The 17,992-nt window shown below is 45.0% G+C and overlaps 1 protein-coding gene across 2 annotated transcripts; it reads right to left on the minus strand.

Annotated features, from left to right (window-relative positions):
* Positions 1-228: 228 nt before the first annotated feature.
* On the minus strand, positions 229-16,385 carry GPSM3 (G protein signaling modulator 3). Of its 2 annotated transcripts, none has more exons than XM_044419397.1 (5): positions 16,231-16,385; positions 12,018-12,167; positions 8,803-8,953; positions 5,043-5,218; positions 229-2,691 (listed from the first exon to the last, which is right to left on the minus strand). In XM_044419397.1, exons 2-5 carry the CDS (start codon positions 12,096-12,098, stop codon positions 2,512-2,514), a joined length of 588 nt encoding a protein of 195 aa, XP_044275332.1. In that variant the 5' UTR covers positions 12,099-12,167; positions 16,231-16,385; the 3' UTR covers positions 229-2,511. The 2 variants fall into 2 exon arrangements, with proteins under 2 accessions (XP_044275332.1, XP_044275331.1); XM_044419396.1 differs by having other exon boundaries at positions 12,018-12,170.
* Positions 16,386-17,992: the final 1,607 nt, after the last annotated feature.

Below are 17,992 nucleotides of genomic sequence, written 5' to 3' on the forward strand. Positions count from 1 at the left end.
AGGTTGAGATACCTCTCCAAAGGTTTAGTTACTTGCGGTAAGAGATTTAAAGTAAAATATATCAGCATTTGAGTGGGGATTGGATGCTGTCCTTTTGGCTTCACCTACTATTGGAATGCCACCGCTAAGAAATTCTCCAACATAGAATCTGAAAGAGGTTCAACATCCATGCCTAACTTGCTCGCACGTTTGCCATGCATGGCCCCTTCCTGCCATTAGCATGAACCATTTTTAGAAATGCATTTATTTGCACAGGACAGTAGCTCAACAACAAAGTTTACTATGATTGCATTAAAGTGCAATTGTGTATACACGACAACACTTTTGCCATGGTGGTGGATTGCTGTCGTTTTCTTCATCTCTGGAACAGTTTAGCTGGAAATAACAGCCATGTCCATGCTGAGTTTGTGGGTAGGTAGTAGTCCAGCTGGATGCATTCCTTATTACAATGAAATTCCTTGGTCTGTGTTTTGACTTTGAAAGACATGATTGCGCAGAGCTCTGTTGAGCAGTGATGCTTTCATGGACAGCATTCTAGGTGAGGAGGGCGACCAGCCCTAATACTTCACATAGGTGCCTGTCCTGTTTGCCACAGATGTAGGAAGTTGCTGCCTGGACAGAGACTGCAGGAGGTTAGCAGGAAAACCAGCCCTGTCTCCGGAATGACAGCTTCCATTCCACTTCCAGGCATTTGGAAATGTGGTAACTTTGTAGCACAGACGTGCCTAAATAAAACAGGATCTGAAAAGCTTTAAATTAGGTGCATTTGAAGCTGGTTTTTTACAAGCACATTTGAATAATTTACATTTCATTTTTTCCAGCTCAGATCTAGTCCTAACTTTAGAACTTGAGATTATCTGCTAGCTGGTCCAGCCTGGTAAAGCTGTGGGACTGGTGTCAAGGTTCAGCTTGGCTGAGCATCTGCCAAGGGTCCTTAGCCAGGCAGAGGCCCATGGAGTTACTCTTCTCATCACCTGCTCGCCACCCACTTATTCCTGGCAACAGTGGTGCACGAAGATGCCACTGGCAACTGCGCACCGATTCTCCGCTTGCCACCAAGCGACAGATGGAAAGAGGAATGGGAGCAAGGATAGCTGGTGACGCCACCAGCGTGAAAGGACACTCGCCGAGGCATGGGGCCCACAGGGAGTCTCTTGCCCAATGGATCTCAAAAACCTGGAGCTGGACTACAGGACTGGCACCGGAGTAGCCATTTTTATGCACCAGCAGGGTCCCACTGCCAGCTCTTACAGCCTCCTGGTCCTGCTGCTCTTTCTCTTTGCTGCCTGTCTTCTTCACCTGCCCTCTGTGAGCCATGACCAGAGAGGAAACAGAGTGACCTCCGTTACTGTCCTGGACTCTCCCCTCTCAGACTCAGAGGCATAAGGGAAGATGGGAAGGAGGTGCTCATACATTTTGTAGGAAGAGGACCCCGAGGGTCCCTGCAACCTGAATCCTAGTGCAATGCTACCTGTCCATATGCCAGCTTAATTAGCCTGACAAGTAGTGGAAAAGTCACCATCTTAAGATGGTCATATATTGCAGCCACATTGCTTAACAAAATAATAATTTTTCTTTGGTTTAATGTGAAATTCAAATTCTTTGAAAGTAAAGAAATGCTCTTTTTTCTGTTCATAGCTCTTAATATTATGTATTAATTTTATAAGTATCACTCCTCTAGCAAGGAGCCCAGGAGGGCTTAAACACTCCTCTTTTCCATTTTACCTCAGAATCACCCCCTCGGGGCAGGTTAGGCTGAGAGGATGTGACTGGCTCACATTCACCCAGCGAGCTTCGTGGCTGAGTGGGGACTAGAAGCTGAATCTCCCAGTGCAGCCTTCTGACAGCTGCACCACACGGGCTACTGTAATACACGCACTTTTAATAAACACATCCTGCTACTTGCTGCTGCTGCCACCAGGTGGAAAGCAATGCTGCTGAAGGGTAGGAAATCTTGATGGGGAAGCCATTAATTAGCAATTTGAGGTTCTGTGTCCGGAGAAAGCCAGCCATAGTTTTGTCTATTTTTGCAACATGGTGCAGTGCCTTTGACTCAACAGAGTTTGGTTTCTCAGTCCCGAGTACCTTTAATTTAGGAGCTCCTTTACTCAAGGCATGTATTGCACACTCACAATTTCTCAGTCACAGAAATGAAGCAGAAGCACGATGTCTTCTTTCTGTGGTCCCTCTCATGTTCTTTGCAACCATTGCTGTGGCACGTCTTTTGATCTGCGAAAGTCCCATGTAATGGGGAAGGAAGCCCCAGTGAGCGGGCTCTCCGTTCCGCTAGCTCCCAGTGCCACCTAGAGGCTAGGTAATGCAACAGTAAGTAGAAAGGCAGCAGAAAACAAAACCTGGAACGGGGGAAAGGAAGTAGAGGATCCAGTCTCAATCCCCCAAAATCTGGAAACAGAAGCCTTGGTGAAGTGGTGGGTTAGAAGGCTCATATAAAGCTTCACAGCTTGGTGCGGTATCTCAAGAACCACAATTGCAGAAAGGAGGCATCGAGATTCACACACTGTGTAGGAAAGGGGGTTGTCTTGTTAACAAGGATGGCGCAGCAAGACCAGGAGGAAGAGGTGAGCGCTGATCTTCCATACGGGTCCCCTGGGCTCTGAGCAGCAAATCCAGCAGTCCTTGAACTCCTACTGGGATGGGGGGCTCAGTGCGCTGGTCCTCAAGACGCTGGCTCTGCAAGGAAAGACACATTAGTGGCCATGGGTGGCCAGGGTACAAGAGAAATACTGTTGCTGTGGGGAAAGGGGGATGCTGACTGTTGCAGGGGGCATCAACATCTTTATTTATCTGACCTAAAATATTGATTTGTCCAGGGCACAGAGCCTGTCCCAGTTTAAACCAAACTACATTTCTACCCCCAAATCCTCCCAGTTAGACTGCATCGACTGATCCGGAGTGGGATCCTGGGGAACTGCATCTCCATATCCCCTTCCATGGCAGCATTCTAATCTCCAGGTGGCCTTTTGCAGAGACCTCTACCAGGATGTCCTCACCACCATTGCTTCCATCATCATGCAAGTCCTGAGGAACGGAAGGAGGCAAAGGAGAAGGTGATTCAACTCCATGACTAGAAGAGTGATGGTATTTGAACTTGGAGTTGGGGATGAAAACAGCTGTTTCCCACAGTCAGAGGAAATAGTTTGGCTTACTGGATATGGTTCCCAAAGGTGGCAGAGGAACTTTTGCCCACCACCCCAAACTGTTTGGAAATAGGGAAATGACATTTTGACTTGAGGTGGAATGGGAAGTTACTGGATGTTCCTAGAAGACTGAAGAGTGGCAGAGCGAAACAAGAGATCTCTGGAAATGGCAATAGGAAAAGGCAGCCACGTTGTATACTTTTGGCTTGAAGAAAGGACCAGAAAGGCTTTCAATAGTTCTTGTTCTGCTTTTGACAGAATGCTGGAGTCCAATCCCAAGGAAAGCAAGTGAGACACCTATATGGATTATTTTGGTCTTCAGATCAAATAGTGCAGACAGGGGTATGATCATGGGGGAAGAAGATTTGGTCCTTCCAGACTGGGTGCAGGGAGAAAACCATGGCTTGCAGTGCTACCAATCAGAAGGCACTGTGCTGAAAGTCCACCTGCTGTCCTTAATGGATTTTCTGAGGTAAAGAAAAAGACAGAAGCCGCATGGGGGCAACTCAGGAGGCAGGGGGCTGCAAGACTTGGGCCATGGGTCCCTTGATTCTATTTCTCCAGAGCCCTGAGTTTCCATTAATGCCAATGGAAGAGGTTTTTCCCTCCTAACTTAACTGCTATGTGTGTGTGTGTGGGGGGGGGGGAATGTTCAAGGGGGACTGCAGCTGGGGAGGGAAAGGTTAACACTGCAACACCCCCAGCTCCCCATGCAGCAGAGCAATTAAGCTTATAAAAAGCCTTCCACTAAAGCTAAAGTGTTGTGTTTTTTTCTGAGCTCAAGTGGCATAATTTAACACTCCCCTCCCTGCATGCTGTGTCCTGCTCAAAAGCCCCTGTCCAGCATGGTGATTTAGCATAGAAAAAAACTACTCTTGGTGCCAGTCAAAGAATTTATTCAGGTGGAGGCAACTTTCCTACATGAGGGAAAGTGAAAGAAGTGTAAGGGAAATGAACTAGTGCACTTGAATGACCTGAGGTGAGATGGGCTGCAAATTAATTCCATAATTCTTTTAATGGAAGGTTTGAAAGAGAAATTAAATGGCCGGCTTTGCCTTCCAAGCAATTTAAATAAACAAATCACAGTAATTATTTCTAAATGTCTATATGCACGCAGGCAGGCAGGCACATGAAAACCATATGCAGGTTTGTGTCTTATGAAGCTAGGCCCTCAATATTTTCAGTGCCTAACAATACCCCTGATGGGAGGGTTACAAATGGAAGATGTCTGGACCCCCAGCCCACAAAAATCTGTGTATGAGGCAGGTCAGTGGCAACCTGTCTCCCAGATTTTCAAAGTTCAGGAGATGTGTCGGGCAACTATGCAGGCGTTTTTTTCTACCCAAACTAGCACCTATAAGCAACTATGTAGTATTACAGTTGTACTCAGAGCATGGCCAAAGGGCCTGGCAGTTTAGGACAGCCTTCCAGACATGCTTGGACTGCAACACCAGACTCCTCAGTCAATGGCCCTGCTGGATGGGAATTCTGGGAGTTGCGGTCCCAGCTGGGGAAGGCTGGTTTAGGAAGTGGGATATGCAGCAAAATGTCAGAGAGTGGATCACCCCTGTTTAGGATTCCAGCCACTCCTTGCCACCTCGACAGGCAGCATTCTGCCATCAGTGCATGCTCAGTTTTCACTGGACCATTTTGGGGATCTTTGGGGGGGGGGGGGTTCTCCCTTAAGGAATTGTTCTGTACATCTTCCTGCAAGTCTTGGCATTCCTACAAGCCTCCTGGCACTTCTCACTTTTGTGTGGGTTGTGCTGTTTTTGCTACATAAGGATCAACACTCACAGTCTGGATGCAGAGGGAATGAAGATAATCATGAAAAGGTCAGTGCTTGCACCCCATTGGACTTGCTGTGTGGACCAGGATACTCACTTGATGAGCTAAAATAGTGTCATAGAGTTGCTCTTCGGAGACCCCTGAGTTCTCTGCACTTGTGTTTTCAGCCCCTGCAAAATCAGCACGCTGATCATTAAGCCTCCGAGCTTGGACCGTGGCCACCATATCAAAAAATTCCTCTGCCTGAAGAGACGTCAGGGAGGAAAAGAAGACTGAAAAAAGATGACAGAAAACAGAAGATTGCATCAAGGACAACCACAGAGAATGATCAAAGAAGAACAACAGAGAATGCCAGACACTGATCATCAACCCTCCACCCACCCAAATGAAGTTTTAATATGTTTGAAATAATTTTCTAGTCTTCATTACTACAGAGCAGAGTTTGGAAATGTGTGGGTGATGTACCTGCTGAACTCCCAAGTTTTATAATATAGATCAGAGGTGCGCAGGAGGGAGACATCCAGATGTTTTGGACTTGAATTCCTAGCAGTCTCTGTTAGCATGGTCAATGCTCAGGAATGCTGGGAACTGAAGTCCAAACATGTGGAAAGGAACTTTCTGTCCACCCCAACATGGAGGTGCCATGGGATTATAAATGCATTTGCAGGCTGGTCCTGCAGGGGGCAGTAAAGCGATTAGGGATGAAGTCCAATTTTAAATAGGAGAGTAAATCTTGCCACCAGCATCCAGGAGGGAAATCTGATTTCAGTGGTTATCTTTTAATTATGCTTGTGCTATTTATTTATTTATCACCTTTGTATGCCACCCCATAGCTGAAGGCTCTCTGGGCAGCTCACAGTGCAATGTGAAATACAAATAAAAATAAAGCATCTTTTTTGTCAGAAAGCTGGGATATAAATAAAATCAATGCATATGGTTCATTTTTTAAAATTTTCTATAACTATCCCAGATAAATCACAGCTTCTATTTTGAAGGATTGCTGACATGACTCAATATATTAGCCTGAGTTGATCAGAATTGCCATTCTTTCACTTTCAACCACTTTCCTTGGGCCACATCACAGCAACTAGATCATCTGTGGAATTCATTTACACCAGTAGTGTAAATGAATTCCACAGTTGCTAGTCCTGAAGTTTATGTGCTACTTTTGGTATTAGAAGTGGTGTGCCTATGTACACTGGTTGCTGGTGTCAGGAGACAATGAACACAGGTCTGCTGGGGGTGTACACTCAAAATAACATTAGTTTATTCAGACAAACAGGGAAATTACACGCATGTAAGGTAGCTAGAGAAAAGTCTGTCTATGAAGAATTCAACTGTACAGAATAGGCAGTTATAATAGGTAGGCAGTTTGCGAAGGCACATGAGATGGGAAACAAAAGGTTGAATGGATTAAGGCAAGGGACAGAAATGTTTTTCTTTTGTGGACGAAAGAAAAGAACTTTTTTTCTTTCCAACACTGGACAAGTTGCCCTCATGTCTTGCTTGTGGATTGCCATGCACGGTTGGTTGGCCACTGTCTGGACAGAATGCTGGACCAGATGAATTCTGGGCCACATGCTCTAACATTACCAAGTCAATGAAACTCACCCAGGCAACTAACTCATCCTCAGCGTCTTTAGCAGCTTTTTTCAACCTGATGCCCTTCCGATGGTTTGGTCTGCAATTCGCAGCCAGCAGCGCCAGAATGAAGGAGTTGTAGGCCAACCCATCTGGCAAGCACCAGATTGGGAAAGGTTGATTTGTAGCAATTTCTTTATCCTCAACAGACTGTAAATTATCACCAAGTCCAATGGTTTCTCCTATTGGTTTATTTATTTAAAGTTCTTATATCCTTCCATTCACAATGTCTCAGGGCAACAATCTTTGAATTGTTTCATACCAGAAAGATGATGGCATTTTTTAAAGTTCAGAAGCTTTTACCTACCATTAAAATCATCCTTAACATCACTACATCATGCAAAAAGAACACGTTTGCAGATGGGTTTCAACAGCCCACCGATGGAATGCGCTTCCCAGAGAGGTCCGCCTGGTGCCGTTGATATTTATTTTTCGGCGCCAGGCTAAGACCTTTTTATTTAAAACTTATTTGAATTGCTAACTTATTATGTATTTATAGGATTTTAAATTTTTTAGCCGAGATGTTACCGGGCTTTTTAATTTTTAACTGTATTAATTGTTATTTATATGTTTTAATTATGCTGCGAGCCACCCCGAGGCTTTGTTGCGATGGGGGCAGCATAGAAATGTTTTAAATAAATAAATAAATAAATAAATAAATAAGAAATTCCTCTCAGGTGGAAATTAAATACAACCACCTTGAACTAAGTAACTGGTATCATTTTCATTTCAGAAGATTATTTGGATGTTTAATACATAATAAGCAAGGGTTACTCAGAGGTTAAAAACACACAAAAAGCTGATGTTATAATTAGGAAGTTTAAAAAAATAGCTGCGGCTTATTTGTCACACATTAGGTTTCACTCTTCTGTCATGCACAAGTACAAAAATAGTCTAAGAGCAAAATCTGACCAAAGAAAATGTATTTTGCATTTTGTCTTGCTTTCCTCCAACAAGTTCAGAGCAATCTACAAAGTTCTCCTTTGCCCCCAGATAATTGTTCCTTGAAATTTATCCTCACAACAAACCTCCAAGGTACGTTAGCTTGAAGATAAGAATTGGCTCAATCCACTGAGTTTCATGGATGGCTGGGTGTTTTCTCCTGGGTCTCCCTAATCCTAGTATGCAAAGCCAAACCATTGCTAAAAGCTACAGTTTTGCCCTTTCAGGTTTTGTGGGTTTAGATGGGAAAATGGAGCTGAAAATGCACCTAATTTCACCAGTAAAACCAATGAACCATTTTCTTTTATAGATTGCAGGTCAAATTTCTTTATTTAGCATGTGAAAAGCTCTTGTGCTGCTGTGTGTGTATTTTGGAGGCAACAGTACATACATAGGGCTGGAATCTGGGGCAGATGTGCAAAGCCTCCATTCAGTTGAATGAGAAGAGGCCCCGAAAAGCAGTGGGGCAGGTTCAGTTTGGAAGATTTTTCAGCTAAGTGCAGGCTGTTGTGTTGTATGAGCCCAACAAACTGTGGCTTATCTTAATCATGGTTTGTTCAAAACAAGCAAACTTCAAACTACAGTTTACAAAACTAGCTTGTTTCAATAAACAACTGTTAAAATTAACTACCATTTGGATGTGCTAAATGGTGGTTAACTGAAATTGCAGGAGGCCTTCTCCTTATGGCTGCTCCAGAGAAGCAGAGGGGATAGTGCAAGTCTGGGGAGTGGGGATAGAAGCTCATTCATATCATGATAAACCATAGTCTTGATGCCAGAACACAGCCAATGAAAATCAAGGAAGTAAAAGCAGACAATCCCATAGTTTAATAATGCCTCACATAAAAAGTACATCCTTTTATCTGTTTTGAATCTCCTACCTTCAGCTTCATAGGATGACTGCTTTGGTTTCTCGTATTATGAGAAAGAGGGGAAAATGTCTCTCTATCCACTTTCTCCATACCATGCATAATTCTGTACATTTTTATCTTACACAGTCCCAGGGATCGTAACATTTCTGTGCAGGGCATATTCTTCAGCCCTTTGATCATTTGAGTTGTCCTTTACTGCACCCATTCCAGTTCCACAACATCCCATCAGCCCTACCCATCATGGCAAGTGACCATACATTATCCTAGTCCAAAACATCCGCAGGGCACCAGTTTGAAAAAGATTGCTGTGGATCAAACTATTTCTAAAGAAACAGGAATGCGTCTGACTTTTGAGAGAAACAGGTTCAGGAAGAGACATCAGGTAGACAGGCATGTCTTACCTGCTGGATCAGTCTCCAGGTCCCCCGTAGGGGTGGCTGGAAGAGACTTCCAGGGCCGGACAGGATCATGCTGCCGAGTTCGCTGCCTCAAACGCAACGGAACACTCTGGCTTGGCTGGATGCTGAGGTCATCTTGACAGGAAGGCTGGATCTGAAGTGGGAAGGAAAATAAGGCAAGTTAGGAACAGGATATTTGGAGGGTGGGCAGGGCAAGGCTCAATCTACTGAAGTAACTGAAAATGAGCAGTAGGAAATTTAGGAGAAGGTATATTTTTGGTGTCACTGTCTTTCTGGCAAGGCTCCTGTACCTGGAACAGAAACTAAGTTGGGCAAGACTTGTTTACACTGATCGGCAATGGCTCTCTTGGGTTGCAGACAAAGTTGTGTCTCCAATGGAGACTAACAGGGGTTGGAGTTCCTTAGAGGAACAGTAGGAAAATGTAGGAATAGTATTTAGTGCAGGCAGTGCAGGGTCCTCGGCAAAGAGAGAATGGTGCATTCAGCTACTACTGTCCACTGGCAGGACTTTTCCAGGAGTTATTGGGCTCCAGCTCCCATCCATAGAAGCACAGAAGCAAAGTGAGTCAGAAGGGGTCTCCTGGGCCATCTAGCCTGACCCCCAGCTTCACCTAGCTCCATTCCTGCAATCCCTATCCACTGGCTAAGCTGGCTGCAGATGCTGATCCACAGGTGTCCCATTCCTGAAGTCAAGATTCAAGCTATGAGGAACTGCCCCAAGGGTACAGCATGACACCAGCAGAATGTTTGCCTACAAAACTGCTGTGAAAGAAACAGGTGCTTTCCAGAGTAATTTGTACACTTCTTTTGGCCACATCAAAGACAGAAGGGCTGGGTACAGCCTCAGTTCTTCCATCTTTGATATGAGGGGAAATAATAGCAGCCTACTATGCCGAGTTGTTGCAAGGATTATTGAGACAATGCATGTATGAACCATTAATTCATGTTTATTGCATTAACTTATAACATCTGCATACCACACCATATCAAGCAGGTTCCAGGGCACTGGCCCAGTTCAAGGTCAAAAGAAATAAAGGAATAAAGATGACACTATATTGAAAACAAGGTAATATTAAGGCCGTGTCTTGTCAGCAAGAAAGGCTTCCAGGAGCATGGCTGTCTTTAGCAGGTTTTGACAGCAACACAGAGTTGGTGCCACTGTGAAAGCTCTTTCCCTGGCAGACTCCCATCAGGTCACGGGTCTGTGTGGAACCACCAGGGGAAGTCCGTCAATGACCTCCGTGAATGGGCAAGTTGGTAAGCAAGAAGGCACTTTCTCGGGTGCTTTGGCCCCAAGCTGTTCAGGGCTTTGTACACTAGTACTAGAACCTTAAACCTGCCCAGTAGCAAATAGGTAGCCCCTGCAGTTCCTTCGGCAAAGAAGCAGCATGCCAAAAAAAGGCAATAGCAAAGCTGCTGCCTTTTGCACTAGCTCCAGCTTCTGCAGCAGCCTTAAGGGCAGCCCCACACAGAGCACAATGCAGTAATCTAGTCTTAGCAGCACCTGTATTCCTATGGCCAAGCGACAGTGGTACCTTGGCTCATGAACTGAATCTGTTCCAGGACTCTGGTCACAGCCCAAATTGGTCATGAGCCACGTCAAATTCCCCCATAAGGTTCAATGTAAATAAGGTTAATCTGTTCTGTAAATATTTTTTTAATCACAAAATTTGAAACAAAGTATCAACAACAAAGTAACAAAGTATAGTAGAGTAGAGAACACTAACTTAAGTGGGGGAGAGGTTATTGTTTGGAGGGAGAGTCCAAACAATAATCGTGCGATAGTGCTTGTGCAGGGGTGGGTGGGGAGATGGCCACGATTGCGATTGTGCTTGTACAGGGAAGATGGGTGCGATCACAATCATGTTCATGTGGGAACAGGGCTGTGATCGTGGTCATCACCTGATACGGAGTCTGCGACCTGAGGCAATTTTTTTCTGAAATTTCTGTTCGCGATCCGATTTGGTCGTGAACTGAGGCATTCATGACCCAAGGTACCACTGTATTCCTGCCCAAGAGAGACTATAGCTGGTGCATTATTACTATTATTATTATTATTATTATTATTATTATTATTATTATTATTATAACATTTCTATGCCGCCCCTTGCAGAAGCCTCGGGGCAGCTTACAACACAATAAAATACATTGAAATACAACTTGAAGAGTGTAGAAGCCACTCAGAGCCACCAGCCACTTGGGTCTGCAGCAGAAGCAATGCATCCAGGAGGACCCCCTACCTCGGACCTGACCTTTTGGAGGGAGTGTGAGCCCAACCAGGACAGGTAATGGGCCTATCTCCCAGGCTTGGGAACTACTTTCCCACTGGACTTCCATCTTGCCAGGATTCAACTTCAGATTGTTGCCTTCATCCGGCTCATCACTGAATCCAAACACCGAACAAGGACTTACATAGACCCTCCTGACTCAGTTGCCACAGGGAGGTGGGCACAGTGATAACCCTTGCCTCTGCACCTGCCCCCACACCCATGGCTGCTTCCAGAAGCTTCATATACATATGAAGCTATGGGGGAAATAGGATGGTACCCTGCAGGACCCCATGGCTCAACTGACAATCTTACTTTCTGAAATTGACCCTACAGGTGAGACTATCTAACAGAGTATCTAACCCACAGGGTTCATCTAGGAGGGCACTGTGGAGAGCAGTCTGAAAAGCCAATTACAGAGCTGCTCTCCTGCTGTCCCTCTCCTAGTAAAGGTCATCCAACAAGGCAACCAAAACTGATGCCGTCTCATAAGCAGGTTGAACCCCAGGCTGAAAAGATCATCAGTGTCTTCCAAGAGTTCCTGCAGTTCCTCTACCATGACCCTCCTAAGTACTGAACTGTGTCATAGCAATGCTATTGCTACTTGTTTTTATTATTTCTTACCTTCTTCCACCTAAATTTTAAAAGCTTGTTAAGGGTTTGGGAAGGCTAATTTCTCACACAAACCACTTTTCCTCAACTGACACCCAATATCTTATGGCTCTTGGATGCCAGTCCTTGTAGGGTCATTTGGATGGGGGTGTTGAGTCTCGCTTTAATTTGTTCTCCTGCCTTCCTCAGAGCTCATCCCGGGAAGCTCTTACCTTTCTGTCCTTTCTTAGCTCAAATCCTGTTGCCACTCAGACTACTGAGCATGCTATGATACTGTCACTGTTTTGGGTGGCAAGTGCAAAGAGGAATGCCGCTTACCTGTTCTTGTGAAACTGTTGCACCAGGATCACCACCCACCAGCATTTCTCGTTCTTCCATCAAATCCACTTCCTGCTCCATATTCTTTGCTTGCTCCTGACCCACTGGCTAGATACTCTCAAAGTAGAATGTACAGAAAATCTGGGAGGTCTGCTGCATAAAAGAAGAAACAAATTCCATGCAGATCAGATATTTATATCAGAATGGAGCAGTTCCTGCTTTCCAAGAAGAAGATGAAACAGAAGAGGGGTGCATGTAGCAATCAAAACTGTATATGCTTGAGTTTGATTCCTGTGCTGGTAAACTTTGGGTTTCAAATCTGGTTTGTCTGGAGAACCAAAGGTGAGATCTCTTGGTTTGCACATCATGGCAAACAAGCCAGGGAAAAAGCATTCCTGGGTTGTTCGGCAGCTCCCACTTGCAGTGGGAATGAGCAGGCAGCAAGCAGAAGCACACTTGTTTGTACCCAGCAACCAGGGTCTAAAACCAGGCTGGAGTGTATGTGCTTTTAAAAGAAAGCAAAAATCACAATAATGTTTTAAATACACCACCCTACATCTGGGCACAAAAAAATAAAGCAAGGATGAGGAACATCTGTCCCTTCAAAAGTTAGCTGCTATTCTCATTAGTCCTCATCAGCATAGCTAATAGTAAAGGATGAGGGTACTGCAATCCAACATCCCCTGGAGGGCTACAACTTGCCCACACTGGCAAATAAAGGGAAGTTTTTTGAGACATGGTGGTAATCCTCAGTGCCTGACACAGTTGGCAGTTCACACTGGTGTTAAAAGCACAGGAGCAGATGCTGGTAGCCAAAAGCGGGCAATCAGAGATGAAAGTGAGCAAATATAGGCATGCAAATATGGTTTTCATTTCAATCAGTTGCAGCTTCTTGTTTTGGCTGGTCCTGCACCTGTGCCTTTAACAGTAGCTGGAGAGCTAGAGAAACTGGGCAGGTTGAACATCATGGCAAACAAGCCAGGCAAAAGCATTCCTGGGTTGTTCGACAGCTCCCACTTGCAGTGGGAATGAGCAGGCAGCAAGCAGAAGCACACTTGTTTGTACCCAGCAACCAGGGTCTAAAACCAGGCTGGAGTGTATGTGCTTTTAAAAGAAAGCAAAAATCACAATAATGTTTTAAATACACCACCCTACATCTGGGCACAAAAAATAAAGCAAGGATGAGGAACATCTGTCCCTTCAAAAGTTAGCTGCTATTCTCATTAGTCCTCATCAGCATAGCTAATAGTAAAGGATGAGGGTACTGCAATCCAACATCCCCCGGAGGGCTACAACTTGCCCACACTGGCAAATAAAGGGAAGTTTTTTGAGACATGGCGGTAATCCTCAGTGCCTGACACAGTTGGCAGTTCACATTGGTGTTAAAAGCACAGGAGCAGATGCTGGTAGCCAAAAGCGGGCAATCAGAGATGAAAGTGAGCAAATATAGGTATGCAAATATGGTTTTCATTTCAATCAGTTGCAGCTTCTTGTTTTGGCTGGTCCTGCACCTGTGCCTTTAACAGTAGCTGGAGAGCTAGAGAAACTGGGCAGGTTGAAAACATGATGCCATGCTAGTCCACAGGCAAAGAACTTTTTGCCTGACATGGAGATTAATAGTGACACCCACACGCCTGTGTCCTCTGGTCAATTTTTGTCGATGTCGGGCTGCTGTTAATGGCAAAGGAGCAGACCCCTTTTTGCAATGTGGCATCCCTACATTCAGTTAGGAATGAGGGCCAAGAGACTGAACCAAAAACTCTCCACAAATCATGGATTTTAAGAGATTTTGAAGGATTTGGAGGTGGTTTGGAAGGGCATAATAAGGGCAGCAAGGGAGATTGTGTGAAATTATGTAAAAGAGCTTTAAAGGACATGTTCTAAATTTGTTTACTTGCAAGTAAGTGCCATTGATTTCAGTGGGTCATTTCTAAGTAAGCAAACTTCAGATGGCAGGCTTAATCTGCTTGAATCTCACCCCCCTAACTGATGGGCCTTCAGGGGAAGAACTTGTTGAGAGAAATTGGGTGTGAAAATAAAACTGAATGGTTTTAGCATAATGACTCTCCCTGTGGTTTTTTGTTAGGGCTTCCAAAAGAGGCTCTCATGCTCCTGACTCATTTTTGAAATGCTGTACAACTGGCAGAATTTTGAGATGTGACCTTTTCCAGCTATATTACCAGCTCCCCGCTCCCTGGGGGGGGGGGGGAGCCTAACTTCACCTTTTGAATTTCTGTTGATATGCAACTGCTGAACACACAGAAGTCCTGACTGGAAAAAGCAGGTGGCAATCTCACTTGCTTTCCTGCTAGGCCAGTGAAGAGATAAGAAGAAGGAGGTATTTCAGAATATGGAGCTTGCATGACCAACTACTTAATTTCCTGCTCTGCCTCCCCTCCCTTCCACTGGTGACAGATAAAACAGTTTGTTTGCAACTTCCTCTCCAAATTCCAGGTTGAACCACAAGTTACAGAAATTGCCATGCAAGCTCACCTCCTCCACACATACATGCTTTTCTTTTAACGCTAGGATGCAGCTATGGAACATGTTCTACACATCACCACAGTTCTGTGAAAATGAGTGTTCCTGCAAATGCACAAAGTTAGCTGTGCTGCTTTTTCTTGCTCTTGTCTATGGAAGTAACTGGGTGTAGTTGAGGTACGTGTGACCCAAGTGAGACTCACACATAGTAAATGTTGCAGTATGGAAAGTTGTAGCAAAGTGTCCCTGTTGAGGGTGTCGGCCAGGCATGCTTTACCCCTAAGTTGTTTTTCCTTGTGGTGTCCACTGAGCATGCTCAGTCCTCATTGGGCAGTTTGGGGGGATGGGCCACCTTTATTTGCCCTTCCTCAGCACTTAGATTTCCCCCCCAACCTGGTGTCACCTCCTGAATTGAGCCATTTTGTTCACATAAGGATACAAATGCAGAGAATGTGTCTCCTAGTTAAATAGACTAAGTTTTATTACACATGACCCTTGAGATTTCCTTAGGATTTCTCAGCCAGCCACTGTTTAATCATCTGTCTGGAAGCATTTGTATATATACTTTGTTTACACTGGCACCTTTTAGAGAGCAGCACTCTGAATATGCTCAGAATCACTTTAGCCTTAACAAACAAATACTCCCTTCAGAGTGGATGGAGATACTTTGCAGCTGGCATTTGACTTAAATGGTCAGAATTAGGAGTCTCAAAAGTCAGCAACACTAGTTTTCCTCTTTCACTAATATCAAATCTTCAATGCTCCTGCTTATTTAAGAATTGCACAACCAGCGGAATGTTTACATGAAAATCTTCCAGTCATGGGACACTGAAGGGAAATCACTTCACCTTTTCAATTGCCACCGAGCACTTCTTGCGCAGACAATTAACCCTGCACAGGAAGCTACATAAACGTCTACTGAAAATTGTAAAGTGACATTTGTATACAAATATGCCATTGACACTGTCTAATTTTGCTTTTCACAGTGGTGGTGGGGTTATAAAAAGTAGGTGTAGTTCCCACACCAAATCACCTTGTAGGTACGAAGAAGGAGCTTTGACTTTCCCCTACACCTGCGCTTCTGATCTCAGTGAAATACATTCCATAGAGTTGCTATTCACAATGGGAAGAAAGTTCTTGTTGGTGCCAATGCACATTTTCCTCCCACTGCAAATAGCTGGGAAGGGCTCAAATCCAGTTGGGATTACTAGGGTAAATGCTCCCAATCCAACTCTTTCCCCAGTGAACAAAAAATGATGCAAGGCCAAATAATATCACTAAAATGCCTCGTTTGGCTCTGCATGTACTTGGGAAAATATGTCAGAATGTCACACAAACAAATTGATGCTGATGCTACTTTATGGTAAGGTTAACCTAGGCCACTATTGCCTACATCAACTGGCAGCAGCTCTGTACAGCCAGGGTGGGCCACGTAGCCCTCCCGCGCTTTTGGTCTACAACATCCCTCAGACCATGCCACCACAGCCAATAGCAAGGAAGATGATGAGAATTGCAAGTCAAAACATATTTGGAGGGCCACAGGTTACCCACCCTTGTTCACCTCTGCTTCAGGCAGAGAGCTGCCCACCCTTCAAGAACCTCCAAGCTGTTTGAGATACCCTTTCCTACCCGGCCACTTGCACCTGGGAAACCCATAACTCATGAGGAACCCTTCCTCCTGGGGACATCTCGACAGTCTTCACACTCCTGTCACTTGCTGTTTTGTGCTCACCCTTTTTGCTCCCTTCGGTTTTACTCCCACAGTTGCCGGGCGTGCCAAGTCCCCATCTTCCTCTCTCTTGCTTTGCTGCTGGTTCAGGCTCTTGCATCCCAACCCACTTGGACGGCTGCTGCTTCTCCAGCTCCTTCGTCTGCCTCTCTGCTCTGCCTGGCTACGCCCCTATTTCTACACGGGAAACCACCACTTCCTGTTCTTGCTGCTGCTGCTGCTTGGCTTGCAAACCCTAACAGAGCTTTTCTCACGTCAACCTTCGTTTTATCTCCTCACCCATCCACCCACTCCCTGACCCAGTATAGTCAACTCAAGAAGGGGACAGCTGCAAACAGCCTTCTCTTCCCTGTACTTGCTCAATGTTTTGCTTTCTGAAACCGCTTCCCCTCCCTGAAAACGCTAGAAGACATGCTGAGAAAGGAGTGCTTTTTTGGGGCCTAGTTCTTTACTCCACTGCATTTCTGCAATCAAGAAGTACTTGATGTTATTTGAATTTGGAAGGCTTTCATCCTCCGCATCAGATGTGGCAAGAAAGAAAGAGGATTAAACTCAATTTTAGCATTGGCTCTTGGATGCAGCCTTTCCGCTAGGCCCCACAATCTGTCTGATCTAGCTTTGCACTGTCTTCTTAGACTTCCTACTCTGCTATCTCAGTCCCAGAGGAAAAGGAGCAAACTGTACCCCGCTTTCAATTCAAGGTGCATAGTAAATAAGGCCACCCAAATTGTTTTAGCACCTGAGGCAAAAATTCCATAAGAACCTCTCCCTGGAAGAAAAAACACAGTCAAAATAAAGAGCCACTTGCTGCCTTTTCCTGACACCTGAAACTGATGGCTGGAGCATCTACTTTGCTTGGCTAATACAGGGCTGGCCCTAGCTGCAGCCATGCAGGGTCTCCTCCAGCAGTACCTGCAATAGGGTGCCCTCGTTTCCAGAGGACACTCCTCCATTTGAAGGCATTGTCTAGCTGAAGTGCTGTCTGGTCCAATTCCACTTTAAAGCTAAAGAACTATAAAAGGGAAGTGGCACAGGCTGAGGGCTTTGAAGCTACCCATCCACAGTTAGTTTCTGGACAACGGCTGGCAGAGCAGGCCAATCACCTGCCCACACTCTTCGCCATCATGGTGACATGTACTGTATTTCTGTATAAATTACAGTATTTCTAAATCTGTATCTGTATGTCTAAATAAAAACATGCAATAAGATCATGCCAATCAGTATCCTCTTCTGTCCTCCTTTTGGGTGATGTAGGTCCTCTGATTTCACAACACTTTAGTGGCCATCCTAACCTGTGACTGGTCCTTTTAATATGAGTCCCCAGGGACTAAATCTGGAAATGACCACATTAAAAATAGTTGCTCTGCAATTGCTCTAAAAAGCAAGGGTTGGGGGGGAATCACAGAGACAGTTGACTGATCCTCATGAATTAATCCATACAGGGCGTTCCTTTCTCACAGCCTTCCCCATTTCCCCAGAGTGTTAAGAACATAACAAGAGCCAGGCTGGATCAGGCCAACAGCACAAATAGTCCAGCTTCCAATTCCCACAGGGTCCAACAAGCTGCCTCTAGGAAACCCACAAGTAAGACATGAGTGTGTACCCCCCCACACACACACACACTTGTTTGCCCCAGCAGTCAGTATACAGATACTGGTATTGCTTTTGATACTGGTATTTAGAGGCATTCTGCAATTAACACTGTTTTTATTTTTAATGCTCTGATACCGGGTAAGACTAGGAGGCAGCTCAGAAGGGACAAGCC

This window comes from Varanus komodoensis, unplaced genomic scaffold, assembly GCF_004798865.1.
Source record: "Varanus komodoensis strain SLA01 unplaced genomic scaffold, ASM479886v1 scaffold102, whole genome shotgun sequence".
NCBI lineage: Eukaryota > Metazoa > Chordata > Lepidosauria > Squamata > Varanidae > Varanus > Varanus komodoensis.

Coding starts and splice junctions, on each gene's coding strand:
- GPSM3 (XM_044419397.1), bottom strand. CDS start 12,098: ATGGAGCAGGAAGTGGATTTGATGGAAGAACGAGAAATGCTGGTGGGT. Junction 5,219..8,802: donor CCTGGAGACTGATCCAGCAG/GTAAGACATGCC, acceptor ATCTTTTTTCAG/TCTTCTTTTCCTCCCTGACG. Junction 2,692..5,042: donor ACACTATTTTAGCTCATCAA/GTGAGTATCCTG, acceptor CTTTCCTTGCAG/AGCCAGCGTCTTGAGGACCA.